The sequence below is a fragment of the Pleurodeles waltl genome, chromosome 7 (assembly GCF_031143425.1).
Source record: "Pleurodeles waltl isolate 20211129_DDA chromosome 7, aPleWal1.hap1.20221129, whole genome shotgun sequence".
NCBI classification, from domain to species: Eukaryota; Metazoa; Chordata; class Amphibia; order Caudata; family Salamandridae; genus Pleurodeles; species Pleurodeles waltl.
The window spans coordinates 1,539,658,262-1,539,670,903 of NC_090446.1; the positions used below are offsets into that span (position 1 = coordinate 1,539,658,262).

Here is a 12,642-nt window from a genome sequence, read left to right on the forward strand (position 1 = left end):
CGGTGATACAGAGATCCTCCTGGTCCTTCTTCGAAGTTGTTTGATCAGATATGAGGTTCTGGTATCAGGGGTGTTCCTAAAATTCTAGGTTTAGGGGAGTTAGGTGAATGGGCAGCTAGCTGCTACAGCTGATCTGCCCCTGAGGTGACCATATCCGACGGGGCAGGTCACCTTTAGCTATCCAGAACCCAAATCTAATTGGACTGTACACCCTAGAGTTGTGGTCAGCCTTCTGTGGGTGTGCAGAGTCCTATATAACTGATTTCCCATCTGTCCACAAGCAAATGTGCCTGGGAGTAGGGAGAGGGCTGTTTCCTCCACTGGGGGGCAGCACAGATAGCTATTGGGCGGTGATAGCCATCTGTGCTGCTCACCACCCTGGTGGCTCTATTCACTAACCCAGCCTGGGGGGAGGGAGGTGTGACTTCCTTCCTGCCTCAGCCTTTATTTCTGACTCCTGAGAGTGCCCAGGTTGCCTGGCAGGATGTCAGAAACTTTTCGTGGAGGCAGCAATCGTGTGACAAAGCACAGGCTGCTTAGCAAGAGCACAAAGAAGGGTGGCAAACAGATAGGTAACCTCTAGTGTGCCACCTGGGTGCATACAAGCCATCCCTCAACACCAAATTTGTGTTCTGGACAAGAACACAAGGTTGTTCGACACAAGACTTGACATATCTTGGTGATACCATAAAGAGCAAGCATCCCAGGTCTGCCAGGGCTTAAGTCCCATGTTTTCAGATGGACCAGCATGCACTTACAGTGTACCTAAACGGAGTGGATGCTATAGAGAGATATAAGCTCCTGCTCTCACATCTGCACCTAAAATATAATGCACCTTGGTACCTAGCCTGCAGAGGCTTTCCTTAGGGGTGCCTAACATACACAAGGCAGTACATGGTATAGGAGGCTGGCCTCTTTGTAGTAGGTACCAAAGGTACTTACACCATATACCAGGTCCAGTTATCCCTTATTAGTGAAATGTAGTCAGTGTCTAGAAGCCAGGCTGTCTAGGGGTAGCTGTAGCTGAGCAGCCAAGGCTTATCTAGGAGACATGCAAAGCTCTTGAACTACCACTGTAGTCACACAGTACTCACACACATGAAAGAAAATAGTCAGTGTTACAAAAATAAAGGTACTTTATTTTTAGTGACACAATGCCAAAATACCTTAGAGACTATACTCCCTTAGGAGGTAAGTAATATACACAGTAGATATACTAGAAAACAGAAATTGCAGTAAAAACTGTTAGGAAACAGTGCAAATAGTTAAAATCACAATATGTTACAATGGGAACAGAAGTCCCACAGCAAGAGGACAAAGAAGGTGCAAATGGAGGCCCATGCAGCATGACACAAAGGGATCCCACTCCACCGGAGAACCACTCAGGAAGCTGTGCATCACAGGAAGGAGTGCCTGGGGGCCGGAGCTGTGCTGTTCACATAGAACTTCATGGAAGGTCACACACAGGCCTGGGCAACTGCAAATCACGCAGTGCATGGGATACTGTCTAGCATGGGGAGGCAAGCTCTTACCTCCACCAAAGTTGGACAGGTGGACCTTAGGACCATCAGGACACCTTCAGTCCACCACCTGTGTTGCTGCATCCACGCACTTCTTCTGGAGAGGGGACCCACACCACCAGTTGTCGTTGCAGAGGGGTGCCTGCTGAAGCAGGGAAATTACTCCTTCACTTCAAGGAAGATTCCTTTGTTCTTCTGGTGCAGGCTGAAGACAGGCAGCCCTCGGAGGATGCATGACCTGGAAACAGGTGCAGTTGCTGGCATGAGCTAATTATACAATATTGCAGAAGTCATCTTTGCTTCTTTGTTTGCAGTTTGTGGAGTTCCTGGAGGATTCAGATGCAGTTTTGTCGGTAGGGGATGAAGTAAAGGATGCAGAGGATTCCTGCTGGACCCTTGCTATTAGAATCTGAGGAAACACCCTGAGGAGAGACCCTAAATAGCCCTGAAAGGGGGATTGGTCAGCTACACAGGTAAGCACCTATCAGGGGTGGGCTCTGGCAACGCAGATGCCCCCAGAGTGCCCCATCACCTTGGAATCCAAGATAACAACCCCAGTGGCACTGTGGAGGATCTCTGGGCACCACCCCTGGGGTGGTGATGGACAGGGGGAAGGTCACTCCCCTTACCTTTGTCCATTTTTGTGCCAGAGCAGGGACTGGGGGTCCCTGAACCGGTTTACACTGGATTATGCAAGGAGGGCACCAGCTGTGCCCTTCCAAGCATTTCCAGAGGCTCTGGGAGGCTACCCCTCACATGCCTGTAACACCTATTCCCAAAGGGAGAGGGTGTAACGCCGCTCTTCCAAAGAAAATGCTTTGTTCTGTCTTCCTAGGCTTGAGCTTCTTAAGCAACAGGAGGGCAGAAACCTGTCTGTAAGGTGGCAGCAGCTGGGGCTACCTGGAAAACGTCAGAAGGCTGGTATCGTAGTACTGGGGGTCCACTGTGGAGCCCCCAGAATGCATGGAATTGTAAAACCAATACTGGGATCAGTATTGGGGTACAATTCCCAATGTTAGACACCTTACATGACCATATTCGGAGTTATCATTATGAAGCTGGACATAGGTATTGACCTCAGTCAAGTGCATGCGTAAAATGGCATCCCCGTGCTCACGAAGTCTGGGAAAATGGTCCTGGATGACGAGGGGGCCCCTCTGCTAGTGCAGGGGTGCCCTCACACACAGGTACGTTGCACCCAGGCTTCAGGGTTGGAAGGCCTGACATATAGGTGCCTTATAAGTGACCTGGTGCAGTGTAAATGGCTGTGAAATGGTGCATGCTCCATTTCACACAGGCTGCAATGACAGTCCTGTAGAAGCCTTTGCGGGGGCTCCCTATGGGTGGGAAAAGGGATGCTGCGGCCCATAGGGAACCCCTGGAGCCCCAATGCCTTGGGTATCTAAGTATCATATACTAGAGACTCATAAGGGGGCACCAGTATGCCAATTTGGGATGAAATACTGGGTTACCAGTATGTAGTGACAAATTTGAGAGGACAGAGAGCATAACACAGTCAGACACAGTCAAGGACATAGTCAAACACACTGACATCAGGCAAAAATTGGGGGTAACATGCCAAAAAGAGGGTACTTTCCTATACATGGGACTGTGTACATGGTGAGGGTACAGTAGAACCCGAGCAGTTTGCACCACTCTGGCAGTCTGCAATGGCAAGCCTGCCATCAGCAATTTGTTTGGGTCACTTAGGTTGGCACTAACTCGTGCTGCAACCAATGGGAACCCATTTTCCACCTATGCCCTTGGATCCCTTGGTACCATTTAGTAGGGGCTCATAAGGGGGTTAAAGTCTTGCCAGTCAGGGAATCACTGTGTTGATTGAACAGTTTAGGGTGAGGGCACAAGCACTGGGGCCTGGGTAGCAGGCTTTCTGTGCACTACCAGAGTCATACACATCTGCACTGGGGAAAAAGGTGGGGGGGTGACCATACATAAAGGGGCACTTTCATACACTGTATTTGTAGCTCTGTTCTGTGTATTTGTGACTCTGTTCGGTATATGTTACTTTGATCTACAAGTGTTCGACTTTTTCAGTGTAAATGTAGCCCTACTCTGTGTACGTGTGACTTCATTCTTTGTGTATGTTTCTCCTTTCTATGAGTGTGTGCCTTCTTTCTGTGTGTTTGAAGCTATATTCTGCAAATGTTTGGCTCTTTCCTGTGTATGTGTTGCTCATTCTATAAGTTTGTGACTTCTCTCTTTGTATGTGTAGCTCTCTTCTGTGTATGTGTGACTCCATTGTGTGTGTGTGTTACACAATTCTATGAATGAGTGACTGTTTTCTGTGTATGTATAGTTGCATTATGTGTATTTGTTACTGCATCAGTTTGTGACGTCTTTCTCAGTATGTGTTGCTCTGTTTTGTGTATCTATGACTGTATTTACAGGATTGTGAATGTGTGACTTCATTATATGTGAGTGTGAATCATTTTAGTGAATGCATAACACTATTCTGAGCGGGCATGAAATCATGCAATGCGAGTGCAACTCCATTCTATGAGTCTATGTGTGTAAGACTCCATTCAGTCTATTCATGCATCCATTTGGTTAATGTTGTTTGGGGTTTACTTCAATGAGCTGTTCAGCAACACTCCTTTACTGTCCAGAAATAAGCCCAGGTCTATTTACACCTGTCACTGACAGTGGTGACTCAATTGTCTTGTGGTTTAACTCGGAAACTAACAAAGTAAATTGTCCTCTTTACTAGAAGAGACATCTGTGACACAGGCACAAACCACGGTTAATACCTGCACTTGAACAACCTCCCTCAAAGCCACTCATTGGAGGCAACCCATTCCATTCGCTTGACCTGCCAGAATGACATGTGTCGGGACCCACAGATCTTCAATTGTTTATGAACTTTGTGCCAAATGCATGCTACAGAGTGTATCCTCTGATTAGCATGTCTAGAAGGGTCTGATTTGGTTATATAGAGTAGTTTCAAGCTGCAACATCTCTTAGTATGTCCTCCTCATTCATTAGCCATGTTGTTTTGTCGCGGTTCTCCTGGTCACGGAAAGAGTTGACAGGTCTCTTAGTTTCATTCCATGTGGGGATACAGTCTCTCAGTTCTGGGTAGGGATTTGGCACTTTGTCGCAGAGGCTTTTTGACCAGTCCATTGATTTGCAAGAGAAGGGACTTGTAAATTATGAGTGATAATATAACTCCTCAAGAACCTGCCCCGTCAGGAAGACCAGAGTTTGCAGGCAGTGGGTGAGTGGACTGATGGCAGGGGCTGTGCTGCTGAGTGCCTCTTTTGAGACCACTTACCCCCTTCCAATGTTACAAAATCTCCTGGGATAAAAGTGAGGCTCTCACTTGGACCAAGTTTCTTCAAGAAAATTAGTTGTGAGATGGCTTTTCATGCAGGTCCCTAAAACACTTAAATATATGGCTATGTTGAGTGCTTGGTCCAACCCAATGTGATTCAAGATAATATTTTCTTCTCCAGGATTCTCCAGTCAATGACTACCTCTGCTAGTCGAAACTCTGTTTTTCCATACCGGGCAGGGCCTAGCATGATATGAAATGGATCACAGAGAAAGCTAGCATAGTTCACTGTGACTGTCAGGTTCACGCAGAGCTCCCTTACTTTGGAGATGCATGCAGGACCTGCAGGTGCCCTCTACAGTATATTAAATTGGTGTCCTCATTCCATCCCTCCAGAGGCTTTCTCGGCATTCAAGGAGAGCCACTTACAATCAAGAACATCCTTCAGTAGCCAAGGACCATTCTGAAAAGTACAGAAGACGTTTCTAGTAGAATGTCAAAATCAACCTGAGTTGTGTGTCTCTAGATGGGGATCATAGTAGGTTGATTATCAGGATTTTATGATCTGTGTTTATCAGAGAATGTGGTGATAGCTGGAGTATATTGGTGCATCCTACCCAGGCTTGGGAATGAGTGACGTCGAGAGTGAGTATAAAGAGTGACCAGTATCCTCAGCATCTTTGTACATTGCAAATAAAAATAAAAGATATTTGGGGTCTATACCTGTGCTATAGCTAGAGTGGGAAACTATTTTGTTACCTGTTTGTTATGTCATGCACAAACCTAGTTCAATGTTATTATTTGTTGTATCACCTTTGCACGCAGTTAAGAAATATTACAATCATAAAATAGATAACTGGTTAAAATTAAATACGATAAATACGGGACAAACGCTTTAATGACAATAAAGTATTAAAACTAGAAAAAATCTAAAAAGACATTTACACATGCAGGCAAAAGAAGACATCAAAAATACCTCAAAGGCAAACCAATTTTTCTTAGCAACAACCATAGCATTTCCCAGTCTAAACGTCTGTAATATTTGAAGGTGTCTTTGCTTTTCTTCGGTTTAGAGGATAGAACACTTTATCAATGTAATGTTTCAAGTCCAGCTCAATACTCGATATGGGAGTTTTTTAACCGTGTTTTCATGTGTGACACTATGCCCTTACACATCCTCGTGGGATGAGACACTTGTCCCAGGGCAAATCGGAACTGTTCCAAAATCAGTGGTCCATGTTTCTTTCAGACTGTAGTTCACCCCTTACTTGTCACCTGAAGAACCTGAAGCAGTATGAAGTGCCTGAAATCCCTGTCGATCTATAGGCACAAGTGCTTTAGGATAAATGCTGCCTGTTAAACCTGACAGCCTTGGGGTGGTCATCCCCCAACTTTTTGCCTGCCTCCCTCCACTTTTCTGACACTGTTTTTGCTGGTTTTAGGACTCTGCAAATTTTACCACTGCTAACCAGAGCTAAAATACATGTGCTCCCTCCCCTCAACATGGTAACATTGGTTTCTACCCAATTGGCATATTTTAATTTACTTAAAGGTTCTGAGTAAAGTGCACTACCTGTGCCCAGGGCCTGTAGATTAAATGCTACTAGTGGGCCTGCAGCACTGATTGAGCCACCCACATATGTAGCCCCTCAACCATGCTTCAGGCCTGTCATTGCAAGGCCTGTGTGTGCAGTTTCACTGCCACTTCGACCTCAATTTAAAACTACTTGCCAACCCTCACAACTCCCCCTTTTCTACATATGTCACCCCTAATGTAGGCCCTAGGTAACCCATAGGGCAGGTGGTAAATGAATAAAAGGCAGGACATGTACTTATGTGTTTTACATGTCCTGGTAGTGGAAAACTCACAAATTCATTTCACACTACTGTGAGACCTGCTCCTCTCATAGACTAGCATTAGAACTGCCCTCAAATACTTTTGAGTGGTAGATTCTGATCTGGAAGGAGCAGCCATGCCATATTCGGTATGCCCAGAATGGTAATCCTGCTTACTGGTGAAGTTGGTTTTAATATTACTATTTTAGAAATGCCACTGTTAGAAAGTGGGCATTTCTCTGCACTTACTACCATCTATGCCTTACTGCCTGTCTCTAATCTGTTTTGGTTTACAGCTCCCCATGTGCATTCCACTCAGACAACCACAAACACAAACACTCAGTCACATCTGCATTCATCTGCATACTGAATGGGTCTCTCTAGGCAGGAAGGGTGGAGGGCTCTCACATTTAATGGGCAAGTGGCTTGCCCTCACACAAAAAACTGATAAACCCCCACAGGGAGCCTGGCAGACAGGACTGGGCTGAAAGGGGAACTTGTGTGCTTCAAAACCACTCTTTGAAGTTTCCTCCGCTTTACAGGCTTTTTGGAGTATATAATCTGGGTCTCTGACCCCACCAAATCAGACACTTCTGGACCTACACCTGGACTCTGTCAGAGAGACTGCCTGGCTGCCCAAATGACTCATCTGGGCTGCTTTGCTAAAGGACTGCTTTCCTGCTTGTTGCCTTGCTGCCTGGTGCTCCTGACTTTGCTGGAAGGGCTCTGCCTTCCTCCTAAAGTGCTCTCCAAGGGTTTGGATTGAGCTTGCCTCCTGTTTCTGAAGTCTCAGGGCCATCAAAGACTTCACCTCTTCAAGAAAACCCTTGTGCATTGTAAAATCATCACAAAGCCTGCACTGCAACTGAGAAATTGCTGCACCGCCGACTGGAACAAAGCAGCACCGACTTCCCAATGAGAAATTTGACGCAGCGCATGCCTTGCGGCAGAAAATTCTATGCATTGCCTACCGGATCAGTGTAGCAACTGCTCCTTCTACCAGCGTGTCAAGAAATTTCAACGCACCACACCTGGGCGTCAAAATATCCCCACATTGCAGTGAGGAACCAAGACTAGGCACAGAAAAAATAACACAACCCATTGCAGTGTAGAAAGAAATGACGCATCGCCTGTGGCGCGCAATACAATCCAAAACAATGTCTTATTTTTCCACACATCTCCTCTTTTGCTGTCCCTGTGCGTCGATATTTTTTACGCATCCCAGGTACTGGGTGTTACAAAAAAACAACTATTGATTTCTAAGGATTGAGACTCTTTTTAAACCTTTAAAAAGTGATATTTCAACTTGTGCTTATCTTGGTCGTTTTGACCTTATTTTATTGAGATAAATATCTGTTTTTCTAAACCTGTGTGGTGTATTTTTGTGGTGTTCCCACTGTGTTACTGTATGACTTATTTCACAAATACTTTGCACATTGCCTTCTAAGTTAAGCCTGACTGCTCAGTACCAAGCTACCAGAGGGTGGGCACAGGATAATTTGGATTGTGTTGTGACTTACCATTACTAGAATTGTGGTCCCTACTCGGACAAGGGTGTATTCCTCTGCGAACCAGAGGCCCAATTTCTAACACTTCCCAATTCAAATTCAAGGAGAAGGCTTGAACCAGAGTTGAGCCAGGTGTGGTGAGGGACAGAGCCTTGGATCTTGTGTACCCTGAAGAGAGATCACCAATGTCAATAAACCAGGTGGAATCTGTAAAAGCAGCATAACTGCCTGCCCTGGTTTTCCAGGACCTGTCTCCCTGATTGGACTGCGGCAATATGACTTAAAAGTGAGGAACTATTTTTGGATCATGATTGCTTCATCGGGGATATGACATTTGGGCCCATATTTATCAAACAGTGATGCATCAGAAATAACACGCCACCTTTTCTGCGCCCCCCTACCAGCACCTAATGCTACCATGTGTGTGCCGTATTTATGATATGGTGTATCATGCCGCACGTAAAGGAACTAGCGTCAGAACTTTTGACACTAGTTTAGCACTTTGCAGGATTAGCGCAAAAAATGTGGACGGTAATCCTGCAAAGTGAAAGGAGGTCCATTGAAAACAATGGTATGCCTCATTTTAACATCTGCCTTAGGCAGGCATTAAAAATGACGCCAAAAATTGTGCAGTGAAATCTCCTGAATTCCACTGCGCCATTTTTCTGGGCCTCCTAACGCCAGAACACCCCTTGCATACATTATACCTGGCACAGGCATAACGTGACACAACGGTTTACAAAGTGGTGCAATGCAGCATTTTTGCCACCCTAACGCTAGGGCCTTCATAAATATGGCCCTTGGTGTCTCTTTGAGAAAGTAGATGTTCAAGCAAACTCTTTGCAATAGGCTTCTGTGTCAAATCCAGAAGAGGTATTTGGTTTAATTTACTGGGATCATTCATTGGACCCTTCTTATGAACCTGAACTAGACACCCTTCCATGTTTGGTAATAAAGGTTAAAGAAAAGTAACATGAAATCACTCCAAAGCGTGACATCACTCTTCCTCCCTGAAATGGGGGGATCATCTGGACTCAGAGCACTCGAACATTCACCTCTCCTAATTAAAAAATATGTTTCTGGACGATGAACCAAAGCTTGGGCCCACATCATGGCCCTTAAGATAATCAGTGACAGGGAAGTTCTCATTCAGGCCTTGAACATCTCCAACCACACACTTTGTGTAATCAATATCAGCATCTTAGACACAGATGTATCACTTCTCTGTGGTATGAATCACAATATATGGGGCTGCAGGAAGATTATCCCAGGCACCATCTACAGGTTGATGTTTCCTGCAGTTTCTTTTTCATTTTCTCACAACCCCAAATTCCCCTCCATACAGACTCTTTCTCAGCTGTCCACTTGTAACCTTAATTGCAATAGTTTTCTGCTGTAATTGTTTTCAGACTTGGAATGCTTCTCCCCATTTCACTAGTGGAAGTCCCATTTACACACTAAGGGCCAGATGTATCAAAGCTGTTTGCATTCGCAAACGGTACGAATGCCGGTTTGCGAATGCAAAAAGCCCTTTCAGAATGTATCAAAGGCATTCTGAATGCAATTTTAAGGAATCGCTAAAATAGCTATTCCTTAAATTGCAACCTTGTTTAGAGAGTCGCTTATTTGCGATTTCTAAAGCATATGTATGAAGCAATTCCTTAATGCGAATTGGGCATTAAGGAATCGCTATTACCACCAAGTTGAACTTGGTGGTAACCATGTGCAAATTTAAAAAATGCATTTAAAATGCATTTTTAAAATTTACATGTAAAGCACACATTCCGTTTTGGCATGTGTGCACCTTACATGTTGTTTAAAAATGTTTTGGGGTGCAGCAGAGGGGGCATTAGGCCCCCAGCACCCTGGACTTTGCATTTCCCAAAATTGCGAATTCCAACTAGGAATTCGCAATTTGGGACATGCAAGATATTTGCAAATATGGGCTGACAGGCCCATAGATGCGAATGGGGCTGTATCGCAATTTGCGATTCGGTAATAGCATTTGCGATTTTTAAGAAATCGCTAATACCGAATCGCAAATTTGATACATTGCATTTTGCGAATCAGAAATAGCGATTTCTTAAAAATCGCTATTTCCGATTCGCTAAAGGCATTCTTGATACATCTGGCCCTAATTAACAACACAAATACATGAAACATCATTATAGCAATATAGCACTTAGGGCCAGATGTATCAAAGCTTTTTGCATTCGCAAACGGTGTGAATGCCAGTTTGCGAATGCAAAAAACCCTTTCAGAACGTATCAAAGGCATTCTGAATGCAATTTTAAGGAATCGCTAAAATAGCGATTCCTTAAAATTGCGACCTTGTTTAGAGAGTCGCAAATTGAGACTTTCTAAATAAGAAATCGCAAATAAGTAGTCCTTATTTGCGATTTCTAAAGCATATGTATGAAGCAATTCCTTAATGCCAATTGGGCATTAAGGAATCGCTTTTACCACCAAGTTGAACTTGGTGGTAACCATGTGCAAATTTTAAAAATGCATTTAAAATGCATTTTTAAAATTGACATGTAAAGCACACATGCCCTTTTGGCATGTGTGCACCTTACATGTTGTTTAAAAATGTTTTGGGGTGCAGCAGAGGGGGCCTTAGGCCCCAGGCACCCTGGAATTTGCATTTCACAAAATTGCGAATTGCATTCAGGAATTCGCAATTTGGGACATGGAAAATATACGCAAATATGGGCCGAAAGGCCCATAGATGCGAATGGGGGCTGTATCGCAATTTGCGATTCGGTAATAGCATTTGCGATTTTTAAGAAATCGCTATTACCGAATCGCAAATTTGATACATTGCATTTTGCGACTCAGAAATAGCGATTTCTTAAAAATCGCTATTTCCGATTCGCAAAAGGCATTCTTGATACATCTGGCCCTTAATGTCTGCAAATAGGAATATAGAACCTTTATATCTGGCCTGTCAGACCCCAGAAAGGCCCACAGAGGACATAAGCTCCAGAAAGTATCCAGCAATGCAGTGACGTTCACACCTATCTGGCCCACTTCATCGTCCCTACTCTCCAGTGCAATGTTAGCTCTTGGTGTCATGATGGAAACACAATACAGAGAGAAGCAATCACTGAAAGCTGGGATTTAACCACTTTTACATAGTAATGTGCTCCTCTTCAATCTTCTGCATTCTATCCTTTTCCCCCTAGATTGTCTTTTAAGACAGTTTCTCCCCTTGTGTCATTTTATGGGACAGTGAGTTGTATGCAGACACGTTTTGTTACAATAATACCACTAACATATGCATTGTCCTTCTGTTACCAGTTCCCATCTCCAATGTGATCCTTTCCAGCAATGTGAGCTCTGATCCACTTTGGGAAGATGAAGACTCTGTTCACCTGACCTGCTTGGCCATGGGGACAGACCCTGTCTACTCCTGGATGTACGAGGGAAGCGCCCTGCCCCAGGATCCACGGTATCATCTCTCCACAGATAAAGCTTTGTTGACCATCAGCCCAGTGACCAGACAAGACTCTGGTCCCTTTGTCTGCATGGCTTTCAATGATGCCAGCAACATGAGCAGCAACCCACTGTTGCTTAACATCACTTGTGAGTACACTGACGAATGATTGAATTCTTGGTATATGGTCATTTTAGAATTGTGAGCTGCCAAGACATGGCCCTTCCTGCCTAGGTTTGAATCTTTTCTAAACAAGGGTTTGCTGTTTTGCTACTCAAAGAATTTCCACTACCATTTTCTGTGCAGATTTTAAATGCACTTAAAAATTTAGGGCCAAATCTACTGAAAAATGGCTCCGCGCGGTGCTGCGCCTAAATTGGCAGCGCCTAGCTGCGTCACTTTAGAAATGCAGGGATGCACCGTATCTATTAGAATACGGCACACCTCTGCGTTTTCTCCTACACTGGTGCTAAATTGTGCTGCCCAGTGCCAATGCACAAACCCTTTATCAGAAACTGGCTAGGGAACAATCATGCCTGTGTTTCCATGAATTACCACATTAAAGCTAGACCTACTGGCTTTGCCAGTGTTTGTTTCAATGAAAGCTGTATTTTTATGTTCCCAGGCGAAGCTTATCTTTGTTCAAGACCCTTCAATTCTATCTATAGAGGAGTCAATCCTTGTGCCAATTAGTTGCTTTGTTCTTTTATCAGTGTATTTTATATCTATAATTTTTAGGTTGAGCGTAAGTTTTTGACCTCGTGTATACTTTTAGTATATTTCAGAAGGCTTGAAACAATTTTGTTTGTTGGTTGCAGTGTTCTTTGAAAATTCTTGCTCGCTATTGGTCACTTCTGCCTTTTTCTGTTTCAGAGCAGGGACCAACAACTGTATTATTCCACTTTAGTTTCTTTATCTGTTGCTGTGACAGACAATTTTGGTATTTCTGTGGTGCCCTGTTTTCACTGTGGGTGTTTTAGGCTAGTAGCTGCCTGCCTTTCATTGCAGCATTCTGTTCCTCCTACTTCCTCCCATGTCACTGACATTTGT

General features: G+C 44.3%; 1 protein-coding gene across 2 annotated transcripts in view; it reads left to right on the forward strand.

Moving 5' to 3' along the window:
• LOC138246665 (carcinoembryonic antigen-related cell adhesion molecule 16-like) overlaps nt 1-12,642 on the forward strand; it is a 207,751-nt gene that overhangs the window by 60,290 nt on the left and 134,819 nt on the right. For both annotated transcript variants that reach the window (XM_069201410.1, XM_069201411.1), the window contains exon 5: nt 11,457-11,741. In XM_069201410.1, the coding sequence (XP_069057511.1) occupies nt 11,457-11,741 (285 nt within the window). The remainder of the gene's footprint in view (nt 1-11,456; nt 11,742-12,642) is intronic.